General features: G+C 35.7%; 1 protein-coding gene across 6 annotated transcripts in view; it reads left to right on the plus strand.

The window, feature by feature from the left end:
* Window positions 1-15593, plus strand: part of LOC102742235 (multidrug resistance-associated protein 1-like) — a 90921-nt gene that overhangs the window by 10740 nt on the left and 64588 nt on the right. For 5 of the 6 annotated variants that reach the window (XR_014138724.1, XM_081798747.1, XM_081798770.1 and 2 more), the window contains exons 3-5: window positions 2733-2880; window positions 3853-3995; window positions 8811-8988. Coding sequence is in view for 5 of the 6 variants with exons in the window: in XM_081798747.1 (XP_081654873.1) it covers window positions 2733-2880; window positions 3853-3995; window positions 8811-8988 (469 nt within the window). In the remaining variant the exon portion in view is untranslated. Of the gene's footprint in view, window positions 1-898; window positions 1550-2732; window positions 2881-3852; window positions 3996-8810; window positions 8989-15593 lie in introns of those variants that run through there. The other variant, XM_081798754.1, reaches the window with a different exon arrangement.

Consider the following 15593-nt stretch of genomic DNA (forward strand, 5'->3'; position numbering starts at 1 on the left):
GAAAATGAATATTTATTTTGTGGAATGGAATAGAAAGACTTAATATGACATAAAAGTAGTTTATTGCTTAATATGTTTTTGAAAGTGCACTGCAGGAAAATGTCCAGGGTATTTGAGCCAACAGAAACATGATTATTGAAGGTCCTTTCTTACTACTTTTAAACCTTTTTGTTAAATGTGAATTGTAATATGATATTATGTAGTATAATAAAAGTGAAATTGAATCCAGTGCAGACTCTGGTTACCATAGGGTTTAAATCCATCTCAGGGTCAATCAATAGAGATTGTTCAGTAATAATGACAATGAAACCAGTCCCAGTGTGGAGTAGTGTAATACTTTGTTATGGTCTCTTGGACTAATAATGTACTTTATAATGGAAAGAACAGAAACTATTGAGTCAAAAGGCCTGGGTTTAAACGTGGGTTTAATTTCTTCCTGAACAAGTCCTGTCACCAAGCTCATAAACTGAGCATATCTGAACTACATCACTTAGGAACTTGGCTGGCTTTTATATCCTTTGGGTAAATACCTAGTAATGCAATTGCTGGGTCCTAGGGTAGTTCTATTTTCAACTTTTTGAGGAACCTCCATACTGTTTTCCAGAGTGGCTGCACCAGCTTGCACTCCCACCAACAGTGTAAGAGGGTTCTCCTTTCTCCACATCCTCACTAAGTGAAATAAGTCAGTCAGAGAAAAACAAATACCATACCATATGATTTCACTCATGTGTAGAATTTAAGAAACAAAACAGATAAACATATGGGAAGGAAAAAAGAGAGAGAGAGAGAGAGAGAAGCAAACCATAAGAGACTCTTGACAGAGAACAAACAGGGTTGATGGAGGGAAGTGGGTGGGGGGTGGGCTAAATGGGTGATGGGTATTAAAGAGGTCACTTGTTATGATAAGCACTGGGTGTTATACGTAAGTATAACTAATCACTAAATTCTACTCCAAAAACAGATATTACACTATATATTAACTAACTAGAATTTAATAAAAATTTGAAAAGAAAAAAAAAAATCAAGGAACATATCAAGCAACAGAGTAGCCAAATAATAACAGCTGAAACAAATAGGTATTTATTTTGTTGTTATGGGGCAGAACGCTAGGAATAAGCGGGTAAACTATGTTATAAGGGGCCCAGAGTTTTTCTCTTTCCACTTCCCTTCCTTATTATTTGGCATTTTGCCGATGGTGGCAAAGTTGGCTTCTCTATGTCAGAGCATTATACCTCCAGTGCAGGCAGAAAGGAGAAGGGGAAAGGAAAAAGGAGGCAGAACATTTTTTCCTCTTGAAGTTTTGTGCCTCCTTTTGAAAAAGAAAGTTCTCCTCAGCAGACTTTTGTTTAGGTATCCCTAACCATAACTGAGTTAAATTATTAATGCTTAGCAAAAGATACTGAGATTACCAGGACTACTTTAGACCAATCTATAAGTTATGACTCTGTGGCTGGGATAAGGACTTACCCTGAGTTTGAGAGATTTTCACCTGAATAAGTATCAGATTCCTGGTGGTAAGAAGATGATGGGGCAGAAGGATGGCTGTAAGGTAAGTATAATTTATTGTCTGCCACAACATTTGTTGTGTAACTAGACCATGAATCATAGTTTGCCAGGGACAGTCCTGATTTAGACCCATTGTTTTTGCATAATTATTCACAGTGTCCTTTGGGGTAAACTCACTGAATGGGGGAGAGTGGAAGTACTGAGACGCGCAGTAACTTGCCATACTTCTTTTTCTTTTTTTTTTTTTTAAAGATTTTATTTATTTATTTGACAGAGAGAGACACAGCAAGAGAGGGAACACAAGCAGGGGGACTGGGAGAGGGAGAAGCAGGCTTTTGCCGAGCAGCGAGCCCGATGAGGGGCTTGATCCCAGGACCCTGGGATCATGACCTGAGCCAAAGGCAGACACTTAATGACTGAGCCACCCAGGCGCCCCAACTTGCCATACTTCTTAAGGCATCTTAAGAAACAGCACTGTCACACTGGCTCATATTCTGTTGGCCAAAGTAGGTCATATGGCCAAGGCTAAAGTTTATGGGGCAGAGACAGGTACTCCACATCTAGTTGGACAATTTGTAAAGTCAAGTGGCAAAGGGTATATAATGTCCCAGTGGAATAGGAGAAGTTGCAAATGCAGAGGTTGGATCCATTTCTCCTCTGATACAAGACAGAGGAGTTGTAGTTTTTTGTTTTTTTTTTTAAGATTTTATTTATTTATTTGACAGAGAGAGACACAGCGAGAGAGGGAACACAAGCAGGGGGAGCGGGAGAGGGAGAAGCAAGCTCCCCGCTGAGCAGGGAGCCCAACAGGGGGCTCAATCCCAGGACCCCAGGATCATGACCTGAGCCGAAGGCAGACGCTTAACCATCTGAGCCACCCAGGCGCCCCAGGAGTTGGGGTTTTGAAGTGAACACCTGACTGTGAAAGTTAGCTATATAAATTTCAGTAAGGGAGGTAAAGTAGTAGGTGCTTCCAATATGAGATGAGTAAAGGAAGTTAGTGTTTCACTGAATAATCCAAGTAATTCTTCTAAAACCTACAAGTGATTATTGCACATTATTGAACTGCAGGATATGTTGTATGATTTTTCACAATACAATCTAGTCATTGCATCCTGATTTAAAAAATAATTTATAAATCAAAGAATAAGATAAATGCATGCAAAATTATTTTTAACTTGATTATTGGTTTTGCTGAATTGTTTACCTTACTCTTTCATTTTTAGAATAATTGTTTTAGGCTATAAGAAACCTTTGGAAAGAGAGGATCTTTTTGAACTAAATGAAAGTGATTCTTCCTATATTGTGTGTCCCATCTTTGAAAAACAATGGAGGAAGGAAGTTTTAAGGAATCAAGAGAGGCAAGAAGTAAAGGTAATTAATTCTTAAAACCTAAGTACCTAATTACTACCTAAAACTAGAAAGAGGTTCTCCCAAACATGAGATGATATTATTATAAATTTAGAAAGTCCTTAAAATATGTGCAATGACAAGCCATTTTCATAAGTACAGTTGGTTGTTATTGCAACGAATTTCTGTCATCAAATTATTCAGCAACCCCTCCCTTTAATATCAGGAACAATGTGTTGATATGTTATCTTTGGCTTTTTACCAGTATCTTTTGCTCAACTATCATGGCAAAGATGGGTTCGATATCTCATGGCCTCATATCTGTTGGTCCAACTAATAACATGGTGACCAAGAGCAAAGCTTATGGAGCAGGGATGGTTACTCCTTATCTATCTAGTATCATATATACACACATATATATCCTCTTTAGAATTCCCAAAAAGAAAATACAATTTGAAGATAAAATTGTATTTATATTAATTAATTACATTAATGAAACAGTTTCAGCATTCACAAAATAAAATAGAACTGTTTCGGGTGGGGGGATGGGTTAGCCTGGTGGTGGGTATTGAGGAGGGCACGTTCTGCATGGAGCACTGGGTGTTATGCACAAACAATGAATCATGGAACACTTCATCTAAAACTAATGATGTAATGTATGGGGATTAACATAAGAATAAAAAAAATAAATAAAAAAAAACTAATGATGTATTATATGGTGACTAACATAACATAATAAAATTAAAAAAAAAAAAAAGAACTGTTTCTCTTGCCCATTTATACCACGTGGTGTAAATAATACCAGGTGGTCTGGAGACATACAGTTCCAATGATATAGGTCATATTTTCAAGTTTAACTGAATTTATCCCTTCTGACCTTATTATCTCTGGAGTACAGTACTAATTTTATGGTTGGTGTATATATATATTTCATTTTTTATCTCTATTAGCTCTGTCCAATTTTCTCACTGTTTCTTATTTTCTTTCATTATGTAGGCATCCGTTCATAAAGAGGCACATGCCAGGAAACCATCTCTGGTCTATGCATTGTGGAACACCTTTAAGTTTGTCCTGATTCAAGTTGCTTTATTCAGAGTGTTTGCTGATATTTTGTCCTTCACTAGCCCACTCATAATGAAGTAAGTTGTAGTCTTGTTTTTTTGTTTTTTTTTAATCTCCCCACAGGTAAATGATAAGCAAGTGTTCAACTCTCAGAGTTGTACTAAAAAAGAGTAGGGAAGGTCCTTATTGCAAATTTTATGTAGGATATGGACATTCTGTTAGCTTTGCTATAATACAAATGTGAATGATGGTAATATAGTCAATATTTACTGAAGTCAGCCATGTACTAAACACTGTTCTAAAATCTTTATATTAATTATCTTATTTAATCTTTACAACAATCCTATGAGACGGGAAATATTATTACACTCATTATCACGATGCAGAAAAAGAGGTTCAAGTAATTTGCCTAAGTTCACATAGCTAGAAAATTCCAGAGTTATGATTAAAAGCTAGGAAGTCGGTCTTGAATATATATTTAGAAAATGAAATGATACATACCCTTACTATTTTTCTTAGCTGTGGCCTTTTGGGAGTTGAACTTTATCAACCAGGGTAGTAATATATAAATATAAATAAATATAAATGCATACATATATATATACATACACATATACATAGAGAGAGACATAATGTTTGAAGAATTTCCTTGATATTTCTTTAATATCTATATGCAAGGGTTTTTTTGTGTGTTTTGTGTGACCCTACTGAGAGAGGACTTTTGGAAGCCTGTGTCTGTTTTCTCCTGGACCCATGTATCTTTTCTCTTTGTTGATTTTTTTTTTTTTTTTGTATCCTTTCAACATAATAAGTCATAGTCATTAGTATGACTAGATGCTGACTGTTACAAGTCCTTCTAATGAATCATTTAACTAGGGAGTGGCCTTGGGGATCCCTGACAGCTATCTAGCCAATCCAAAAAGATTGTGTGAGTAATTGTCTACATAAGCCTGGAGTTAACAAAAATAATGGCTGAGGTAATAAACTGAGGAACTGTTCCAAATTATACTGGGTATGACAAACTGTTTTTCTGGATGAGACCACCTTAGCATGGATAAGGAGAAGTAAAGACATCTATAGACAAACAATCCAGCTATTCCAATTTGTGGAGTTAGTGAAGACAGGAAATCCACCAAAGGACAGTGAGAAGGAGTGCTTAGTGCAGAGAGAGGAAAACCAAGAGAGCATGGTTTCAGGGAATCTAAGGCAAGAAGGTGTTCCTTTGTTGTCAGAAAATGTGCTCCTGTCATTTTTCACACCAAGGTCTGTTTGGCTCCCTTGTCTATGGAAATATAAGCCAAATGTCTTCTGGATTAAAACCCCCCACAGACAAGGTAACATACCTCTTCTTCCCCTGCCTCTGCCTCTCACCTTTGTGTATCACAGCTATTTTTAAGGAGTTGCCATAGAGTTCTCTCATCTGTGGCCAGAAATCTCTCTCTCAGAAATGTATTGACCAGCATCTTCCTCTCCTGCCCTCTTCTGGTGATCTGTTGCTGTAGTATTAAGATTGTCAAAGTTTAGTGGCATAAAACAATGATCATTTTATTATGTTCACACCAAAATCTATGAGGCAAACATGATAACCACTAAGCTACAGAAACAAGGCATGATTTTATGGATCTGAACTTCAGAGAGGGATGGATTTTCTTTGATCCACCATGATGGGGGCCCTAGCTGATTAGCTCGGCAGGCAATAGCTCTAGAAGTTCAAATAAAAACGAATGTTTGGGGCCTTGGTTTTGGCTGTCAGCTGGGTTACCTTGGTTCTTTTTTATGTGTGCTGGTGCTGGAATGTCCACAATGGCTACTTAGCTTACATATTCATGCCTGGGCTAAGATAGCCAGATATCCATCTCTGTCTGTCTGTCTGTCTCTCTCCAAGCCTCTCCAAATGGTTAGCTTGAGCACAGAAGTCTCAGAGCAGTTGAACTTCTTACATAGCAGCTGGATTTTTTTCAGAGTGAACATGCCAAGAGGCTCAGACAAGTCTTTTTATGATCTAGGCTTGGAAGCCCCAGAATGTCACTTCTGCAACATTATTTTGGTCAAGCAAGCCCCTAAATCAGCCCAGATCCAAGGGGAGGAGACTTAGAATGGTTAGGTTTGACTTCTGAGTGGAAGGAGTAGCAAGAGATTCCCAGCCATTTTTAGTCATGCTCTGATTCCTAGTTTTCAATGTCTACTGCTCAAAAAACTCATTCCAGAATCTCACTGTGGCCACTTTTTTTTAAAATAGCTATAGGTCATGGTAATTCAGTGTCTCCAAATATTTGCAGTCTACAGGGTGCTAAATAATTACTAAGTCCTTGTCTATGGGGTAAGGAATGGTCTCCCTAATTTTGTGACACACTTTTGTAACAGACTAGCCTGACCATACCTGCAAAATAGTAATGTCAATATTGCATTGAAATCAGTTGGTTGATGTATCTTTCTTCCTGCCTAAACTATGAGCTCCTCATGGTAACGGATTCTGTGTTACTCAGTGTCGGTGTCCTTACTGCCTAGCACAGAGCCTGGCACATAGAACTCAAATACATTTCCTGAATGGAATACTGAATAAATGGGCTTATCCAAAGTCACACTTTTTCAAGAGATTCTCATTCTAGAGTAGCTGAATAACCTTAATATTTCCACATTGAGGATTAAAGGATCAGAAATAATTTTATGGGTTTAATGTTAGAATTTAAATAAAAACTTGAAACATAAAGAATTTTATGAGTTTACATGATCATAAACTGAGCCTGGGGGAGCTAATTTTATAAGCTAATTTTGAGATGTATATTTTTCCTTTTGATAAGGGAAATTACTAGAGACTACTACCTTTAAGGATGAGAATACATTGTTGTGTTATCATGACTCATATGTGTAGTAATCAAACATATAAAAATAATACTTTCATTAACATACTATTAGAAGAAATGTTTCTTGTTGATTCTTATGCTTACTCATTTTCCCCTTTTCTATGAATTTTATTATTATGTTAGTCAAACCAATGAGTGTTCATAAACGATATGAGGATTTTGGTTTTATGGTTTTCACCATTTCTTGATCACAGATTATTTTTAATATTTCCAGATTTATATGTGTAGAACCACTAAGGTACCTGTTGATAGTCATTTAGTTGTTTGATTTTATGAGAAAGGAAAAAAGTCTAATTGGTAGCTATAGCCACAATAAGAAGAATAGTGCACCTCTTTCAGGAAATTTAATTCATAGACCGAGAAGACATTTAGTAAGTTGCTCTTGTAAAAATAATTTGGTGTCCCAGTGGAAGGCATCTGATAGAGATCCACTAAGAAATACAGAATTTCCTGTTATTTCATGTAGGTGAGCTGTGGTATAATTCAATACTGTCATTGAGAATACACAATGCTCTCAATAATTTTCAGTGACTAGAGGTTTTAATAGTAATTTTAGAAACACGGGTATATATTTGATTCCAAAGTACAATTCCAATAAAGTTAATCTCTTGAAGTACTTGGTTTATAAAGCAATTTGGGAAACACAATTGCTTTTAATTTTTTTACCCATAAGTTGTCCAAGCTGCAAATAAAATAGATCAAGGCTTAGACATTAATTTTTTATTTTTAAAAAATGTAAACTTTAAAAACATAAACTCACATAAAGAATGAGTTTTTAAAGTCAATGTTCTTAAAAAAAATTTAGATATAGTCTTACCTAATTACATGTGGCTTCCTTCTGGTTATAATCTTAAGTTAACTCAAAATGGCTGTTTACAATAACAAGCACATTTCTGCATTTCCAGAACTCAGAGTAAAAAAAAAAATGTACATTTCTAAAACATCTAATATTATACTTTTTACCTATAAAATAAATAACAGGAACTACTTAAACCAACCAGGAATTGAGCCTGCAAAATAAATGACATATTAATCTGTAGTATCTGAGAGAATATATCCAAGTTGTTTTCACCATGATGTAGAGTATATGTAGACTTTTTACATTAGTATTATTATTAGTCACACAGATGCAGTTTAAAAAAAGTTGAGAGCATGTATATAATATTAACAATGACATAAGGCATTTTAACCAGTGTTTACAGTTGAAGGGCAATAAGCAACCAAGAGAGCTATGATTAGAACTATCCCCATTGTCTAGCTGTAACCCAGCATTGACCATGATCATCATGACCATGCTATTGCCAAACTTAGGAGAAAATAAGGGAAGATAGAGTAGAGAGAAACTGGATACGGGTAAAAGTAATAAGAGGTGAGATATAATTCAGGTCTTTCTTTGAAAAAACTGTGTGCCATTCTGAGAGATTCACTACTTAACGTTCTGTCATGTTTCCCTATATTTAACAAAATGTATGATTATGATAAAAAAGAAGCTTTAAAGGTCTTTGTGTCTCAACTTGTATGATGAAGTTAGACCAGAGCAGTTAGTTGGTGAGATTACCATATGAGAACTAGAAATTAACCGTGTACTCAGAAGCCTCTGAAAGTAACTGTTGATTCCATGTACTTTATATCATAATTGAATTAAAAATAAAGGGGGGGCACTGGGTGGGTCAGTCATTAAGTGTCTGCCTTTGGCTCAGGTCATGTTCCCAGGGTCCTGGGATTGAGCCCTGCATCATTGGGCTCCCTGCTCAGCGGGAAGCCTGCTTCTCCCTCTCTCACTCCCCTTGCTTGTGTTCCTTCTCTCGCTGTGTCACTCTGTCAAATAAATAAATAAAATCTTTAAATAAATAAATAAATAAAAAATAAAGGGGCAGGGAGAAGAAGCCAAATTGGCAAGAAGAGAAAAAGAGCAGGTAAACATGTGAGTGTGTGTAACATTTTGACAGCATTTAACTTTCATAAGCATTTAACTGCTTTAGATGTTTAACATTTCTTACCCTTTCTCAATTTCTATATGACGTTCAGGCAAATGATCATTTTCTGTGAACATCGCCCAGATTTTGGATGGAGTGGCTATGGTTATGCTTTGGCACTTTTTGTTGTAGTCTTTTTGCAAACCTTGATCCTTCAGCAATACCAACGTTTTAACATGCTCACTTCAGCAAAAATTAAGACGGCCGTAATTGGACTCATCTACAAAAAGGTAAAAAATTAAGGAATTCTCAATTTGTAAATGGATTCTTTCCTTGCATACTTTAAAATAGGAGAGTACATTAAAATGTTCCTAGGATGCCCTTTGAGTGTACATTTGTTTTGCCTTAAAAGAACTTTGACTCATCAATGTTGGTTGTATTAATTTCTCTATAGGACTCTCTATAGTCCTTACAGCCCCTCCAACTTCCGGTGAGCCCTAATCCATGAAACTAGATGATGGTTTCTGTCTGCTGTTGTGTCACTGAACTCCTCCCCCCAAAGTGAATGGCAATGAATGTTTTCATGGTTGTCTATGTTTATGTATTAATAAAGTTTCTTCTTTTCATGATTATTTTCATTCTGCATACTACTTTTTTCTTCTTCCTCTGCTGACTCTACTTCACTTTCTCATGCAACAAAGCCATCTTTCTCTATATAATCATTATCTACTTTTCTTTCACTCTAAGCCCTGCCTCTGCACCCATCCACCCTTCAGAACAACCTGGCTGATTCTTATACCTGTGATAACACTGAAGTTCAATTTGTTCTTTCTTGAAAATGCAATTTTAAATACCACTTCTTTACCATCCAGAGCCTTTTATTTACATCATAATTATAAACAATTGAAGAGTTTCTTCCTTCCCGTAGTTATCACCTGAGTTAGTCAATCAAGTGTATTTTGCATTCTTACTCTGTACTCTTCTGTAGATTGTGGGCCCTTTAAGATTTGGAATAGAAACCTCTTTACCTATTGTACCTTTATCATCTGGGAAAGTGACTTTTATACATTTTTATAAAAGTTGGATGACTGAGTAAATGAGTAAATGAGCCACTGCCTTCAAGAAATTGGGGGGAATTATTAGCATACATAATAAATGTGTGGAACTAAATGCAGGTTTTATAAGAGGTCAGATGAGCAGGAAATCCACAGTGATTGTGTGCAGTTAAAGAAGGTTTCACATAGAAAGAAAGACTTGAAATGGTCTTTGGGAGAGATGTAGAATTTGTATTAGTGGAAGGAAGTATTATAATTTGGGCTGAGCTGTGCATGAAGCGTATAGGCCATTTGGCCATATTGGGCCAAAATGGGGGTATGGAATGGCCTTAGCCCAAATGCAGGGACATACTGCTATGGTCGTAATTCTAGAGGCTGTAAATTCCAAGAAATCCTAATATGGACGAAGGATATCAAGGAGTCTAGGAATCAGTTTAAATGTTAACACTTGTTTTTGATATACAGTCCATATGGAATAGGATTTCATTCAGTGATTAAAGCATTGGAGCTTGGGAATACGATTTGGATGGATTTACAAATACAAAAGAGTGGACTGCAGTAGAAATTAGAACAAGCTGTCAAATAAAAAAAGAAAATCAAGCGTTGTGGGTGAGTCTATTACAAGGGCAGGGAGACCCCGGAGTTAATAATGGAAGAGGTAACACTGACTATAGGGATGAAACCATAGATTCCTTAGAGAGATTGTTTAAGAACAAAGAGCACTCTGGATCAAAGGAGTACAGCAATCAAGCCAGCTCAGTAGAGCTTGCTGTATGGATTACCGTTTAATGCCAAGTCCATCAAACAAGCAGTAGAAGACATAGCCTTTGTTGTTATAACCTGTATTGATGCACTGAGATAGCATGTGCAGCTGGCACTGATGTAAGGCTGGCCTTTTTTCTTAGTCTCGTATCCTACACCTGTTTTCCAGAGAGTCTGTCTCTGTGGGACTAATTAGGGTAGTTAGATTTCCATTCTCTTTACGGGTTGTAGAATCCTGATTTTTATCATATTTAGAGACTTTCAGTATCCAAAATGGCTTTCATAGTGGCACCAGGTGACCCATATTAATCTGACATTGGCTCTACTTCATCAGGGACTTGTTATTAGAGTGGGGTAAATGTGGTCTCAGATCCTTTTCTTGGTGAGGAAGGGAGATGTTAGGACTTTCTTGTTCTCGACCCATCCACATGACTGCTCTAGTTTGGAATAGGAATATCATTTTTAAGGTTTGTGGGAAAAACATGGGCCCCATTCCACTTGATCATTTTAAGAGTTCATGAGTCTCAAAGCTCAGATTTTGTTACCTGTTAGCTCACAGGTGCAGGCCCCATGACAATTCTTGAGGACTAAGAAACGGGATATGCTTCAAAAGCAGCATCAGTTAGTCCTGGGTTTAATATGGGGAGTCTGGGGGAATTCTTCCACCAAACAGTAGAATCTTTGTGATTTTAAAAATGGGTAAAGGTGATCAGAAGGTACAAAACTTCTAATTAAACAATAAATGTCATGAGGATGTATTGTGCAGCATGGCAATTATAGTTAATAATACTGTATTGTGATGGGCACTTGGGTGGCTCAGTCAGTTAAATGTCTGCCTTCAGCTCAGGTCATGATCCAGGGTCCTGGGATCCAGCCCCGCATCAGGCTCCCTGCTCGGCAGGGAGTCTGCTTCTCCCTTTCTCTCTCCCTCTGCCTCTCCCCATGCTTGTGCTTCCTCTCTCTCTCTCTCAAATAAATAAATAAAATCCTTAAAAAAAATACCGTATTGTATATTTGACAGCTGCTAAGAGAGTAGATCTTAAAAGTTCTAATCACAAGAAATAAAACTTTTGTAACTATGTGTAGTGATGGATGTTAACTAGACTTGTGGTGATCATTTGACAATGTCATTTTGTATTGTATATCATTTTGCAATGTATACAAATACCGAATAATTTTGTTACACACCTGAAACTATATATGTCAATTAAATATATCACAATTTTTAAAAAAGGGGGGAGGTAGGAGAAACAGGAGAGATTTGGAGCATGGGATGCTGACAAAGAGAACAGGTTTAAGTTAGAGACCAAAGTATTGTTTTATGTTGAAGGAGGTATCTGAAAAAAAAAAAAAATGAAATAAAGTAAAATAAAGCAAAATACAATAAAAACTTCCTGACTTCTAAAACATTTTTATAACTAAACAAAAGTAATATATCCACATTATCCAGTTTGGCAGCCACTAGTCACATATGACTATTGAGCCCTTGAACTGTGGCTCTTAAGACTAAGGAAGTGAATTTTTAATTTTAATGAAATTTAATAACAACACATAGCTAGTTGCTACCATTATTGGACAGTAGTGCAGTGTCTAAACTGTCTATATTTGTAGTTTAAAGATTTGTTCTTAACCTTAATTGGGATAATTCTAAAATGCAAGAAAATTAATAAAATTTAGTACATTTAAAAAAATAAAAACATGTAAGTGTAGTCAGGAAGAGGAGAAGCAGAATCCTAATCCTGCACTTAGAGTCAGAAAGAGAATCCTGGCATACTTTTTTTGCATACGGAAGAACTGAAGAAGAATGAGTTCTTATAAATGTTATGAGGGTCCGCCTTTAGGTCCACCACATCTCTTTAGAAGTATAGGAACTGCTGGTTTAGAATCACTGGGTGAGGAATTTTTAGGACCCTTCCAGCTCTAAATTATGTGATTTCTATGACTTATAGCTGGGATGGTCAGGAAAAATGTAATGATTAGTATTGCATAATACTGCATGATTTAAGTCAGAAGGATGAATTGCACGAGGCAAAGACTCTACTGTGGAAATACATTGTGGGAGGGAGTACACAGATGAATACATGGCTTGCTCAGAAAATGATGAGTAGATTAATTTAGCTAGAGATAGTATTTTTATGAGTAGGATGGTGGGGAGGGGTAGGATGGTAAAATAGAAGGGATTGCAACTCTTTTTTCAAAAACTTGAAAGATACATTGTAAAAACGGACTTTAATTCTAGAGGAAATTGGAACTCATTTGAGCCATAGGGTAGATGGATGATCAGGAGAAACTAATGAAAATAGATAGGGTTGGAAATAAGGAGTACCTTAGAACTATTTCAGTAGTTCTGGAGATAAAGATATGAACCAGGACCATGGCAATGAGTCTAGAAAGGAACAAATATATAAGAAGGAGAATGTGAAATTGCAAACAGGTTTCATCATCCGATGATAAAGTGAGATATTAGTGAATTGAGTTCAGGGATAATTCAAATATTTCCAGTCAGTAAGAGAGGTTTTTGAGGCTGGAGCCTTATCTGGTTCATCTTGGTCTTGTTAGAGTATAATTCAATAAATGAAATCAATGAAGTTTCAGGAATTGATAAGTCACATAGTTGTGCCGTGTGTGTGTGTGTGTGTGTAGACTAGGTAAAGAAAATATTGTAGTAAAGAAATCTCAAAATTGGATGAAATTTAAAAATAACAGAGTTCTGTGAAAGTGATTATGATTAAATATAATTGTAAATGAAAATTTGTTAATTGTCATTTTGATTGAAGAGTATTTATAAACTCCCAACTTTTTATACGGTTTTAGATTTTACAGTTGATTTTTTTTTCTTTTTACCTCACTCTGGCTTTCTCTCTTTTATCTCTTTAAATACTCTTTACTAGACAATTCTGGAACATGTTGCATCATCCAGTATAATTGTGGTGACATATTGCAGTATTCTTCCAAATTGTTTCATATAACAAAGAGGCAGTTTAGATTGTATAATTTAGCAATAAGCGGTAACTAAATTCCCCTTCATGGCTTGTGAATTTTGTCCCTTACAAAAAGGTAGAAGTTTATTTGGCAGAAAAAAATATTGAAAGAGAAATCAGTGCTCCTGATGTTAAAAATGCCATGCAGGACAAGATCCAATTATATAGTGCCCTTTAGTCTTTTCCTTAATATTTTGAAAGCAATTAATTTTTAAAGAAAATTTTCTCTTGTATACTAAAGAAAATATGTGTAATGCATAAAATAGGAAAGAGAAAATGGCAGCCATTCATAATTCTAGATTGCAAAGATAAGCATTGATATATTTTCCCCTAACATTTATTTTACCTGCATACATATATATTTGTAATACACTGTTTTATAATCTGTTACTTACTTCATAATATATCATGACCAAACATATTGACAAAATACATTATTATATGATTTCTTTATGATTCTTTTTTGTATTTAATCTGTTTGAGGGGGGCGCGTGGGTGGCTCAGTCTGTTAAGCACCTGCCTTTGCTCAGGTCATGATCCTGCTCCCTGCTCAGTGGGGAATCTGCTTCTCCCTCTGCCCCTCCCCCTGCTCATGCTCATGCTCATGCTCTTTCTCTCTCTCTCAAATAAATAAATAAAATCTTAAAAAAAAATCTGATTTTGTTTTTAAGTACATTCTTACATATAAGCATAAATTTAAATAAATGCATAGCAGAAACTTCCATATATATATTAAACTCTTTTCCTACTATTGTCATTTTTTTCCCTATTTTGCTTTCCACTTTGCTTACCATCTTCACTCATTAATACATATGGTTCACTCAATACGTATCAAACTACCTTTTCCACACATTCTTTATAACCATTGCAACATTATCTTCTGATAGTAGGTATGACAGGTAAAGCTACTGCCAACCCCCACCTCTTGCCCCACCATTTTAGGATAACCTGTTTTATTTTGATTTTTCTGTGTTTAGGTGCTTGTAAGTATTTCCTTTTAAGGATAATTTTAACATTATAGAATTTACAAATTTCACCATGGTAAGAGGAGGTATACTGTTTTCTAATTAGACTGCTACTTCCTAACTGCTTTTGGTTTGAAATCTTTCCTTCATTCAGAGAGATTGTCTTCTAATTTTTTCTTTAATTATTTCTTCTCATTCTTTGCTTGTAAAGTAATTGTGTTATGTGTTGTGTTTTGTGTGTGTGTGTATATGTGTGTGTGTGTTGTGTTATGTTTTATCTGTATATATAATACACATATATAATAAACACATAATATACATATATAATAAACACATATTAACATATCTGTTGCACTCTGTTGCTGTTTTAAGCACTATTATGTGCATAGAAATAGATAAACAATCAGTTCTAGATATAGAGGTAGCTGTAGATATAATGCTCGTGTGTGTGTGTGTATACATATAATATAAGGAAACTTAAACTCAGAACAATGAGTAACTTACCCATTGTCAAAGAGTTATGAAACAGAGTAACTGGCCCTGAACCCAGGCATTCCACTCTAGAAGTTGTGTTATTCATTATTCTGAATTTATAAAGAAATATAAATGTAAATATATTAATATTTATATTAATATGTTTATGTAATATATACATAAATGTGTATACATTTATGTCTTTTTAAAAAAATTTTTTATTATGTTATGTTAGTCACCATACAGTACATCATTAGTTTTTGATGTAGTGATCCATGATTCATTGTTTGCGTATAACACCCAGTGCTCCATGCAATACATGCCCTCCTTAATACCCATAACCAGGCTCACCCATCCCCCCACCCCCCTTCCCTCTAAAACCCTCAGTTTGTTCCCCGGAGTCTATAGTCTCTCATGGTTCATCTCCCCCTCTGATATCCCCCCTTCATTTTTCCCTTCCTTCTCCTAATGTCCTCCATGCTATTCCTTATGTTCCACAAATAAGTGAAATCATATGATAATTGACTTCCTCTGCTTGACTTATTTCACTTAGCATAATCTCCTCCAGTTCCATCCATGTTGATGCACATGTTGGGTATTCATCCTTTCTGATGGCTGAGTAATATTCCACTGTATATATGGACCACATCTTCTTTAT

This window comes from Leptonychotes weddellii, chromosome 1 (assembly GCF_054177405.1).
Source record: "Leptonychotes weddellii isolate Sample4059 chromosome 1, ASM5417740v2, whole genome shotgun sequence".
In the NCBI taxonomy this organism is placed as follows: domain Eukaryota; kingdom Metazoa; phylum Chordata; class Mammalia; order Carnivora; family Phocidae; genus Leptonychotes; species Leptonychotes weddellii.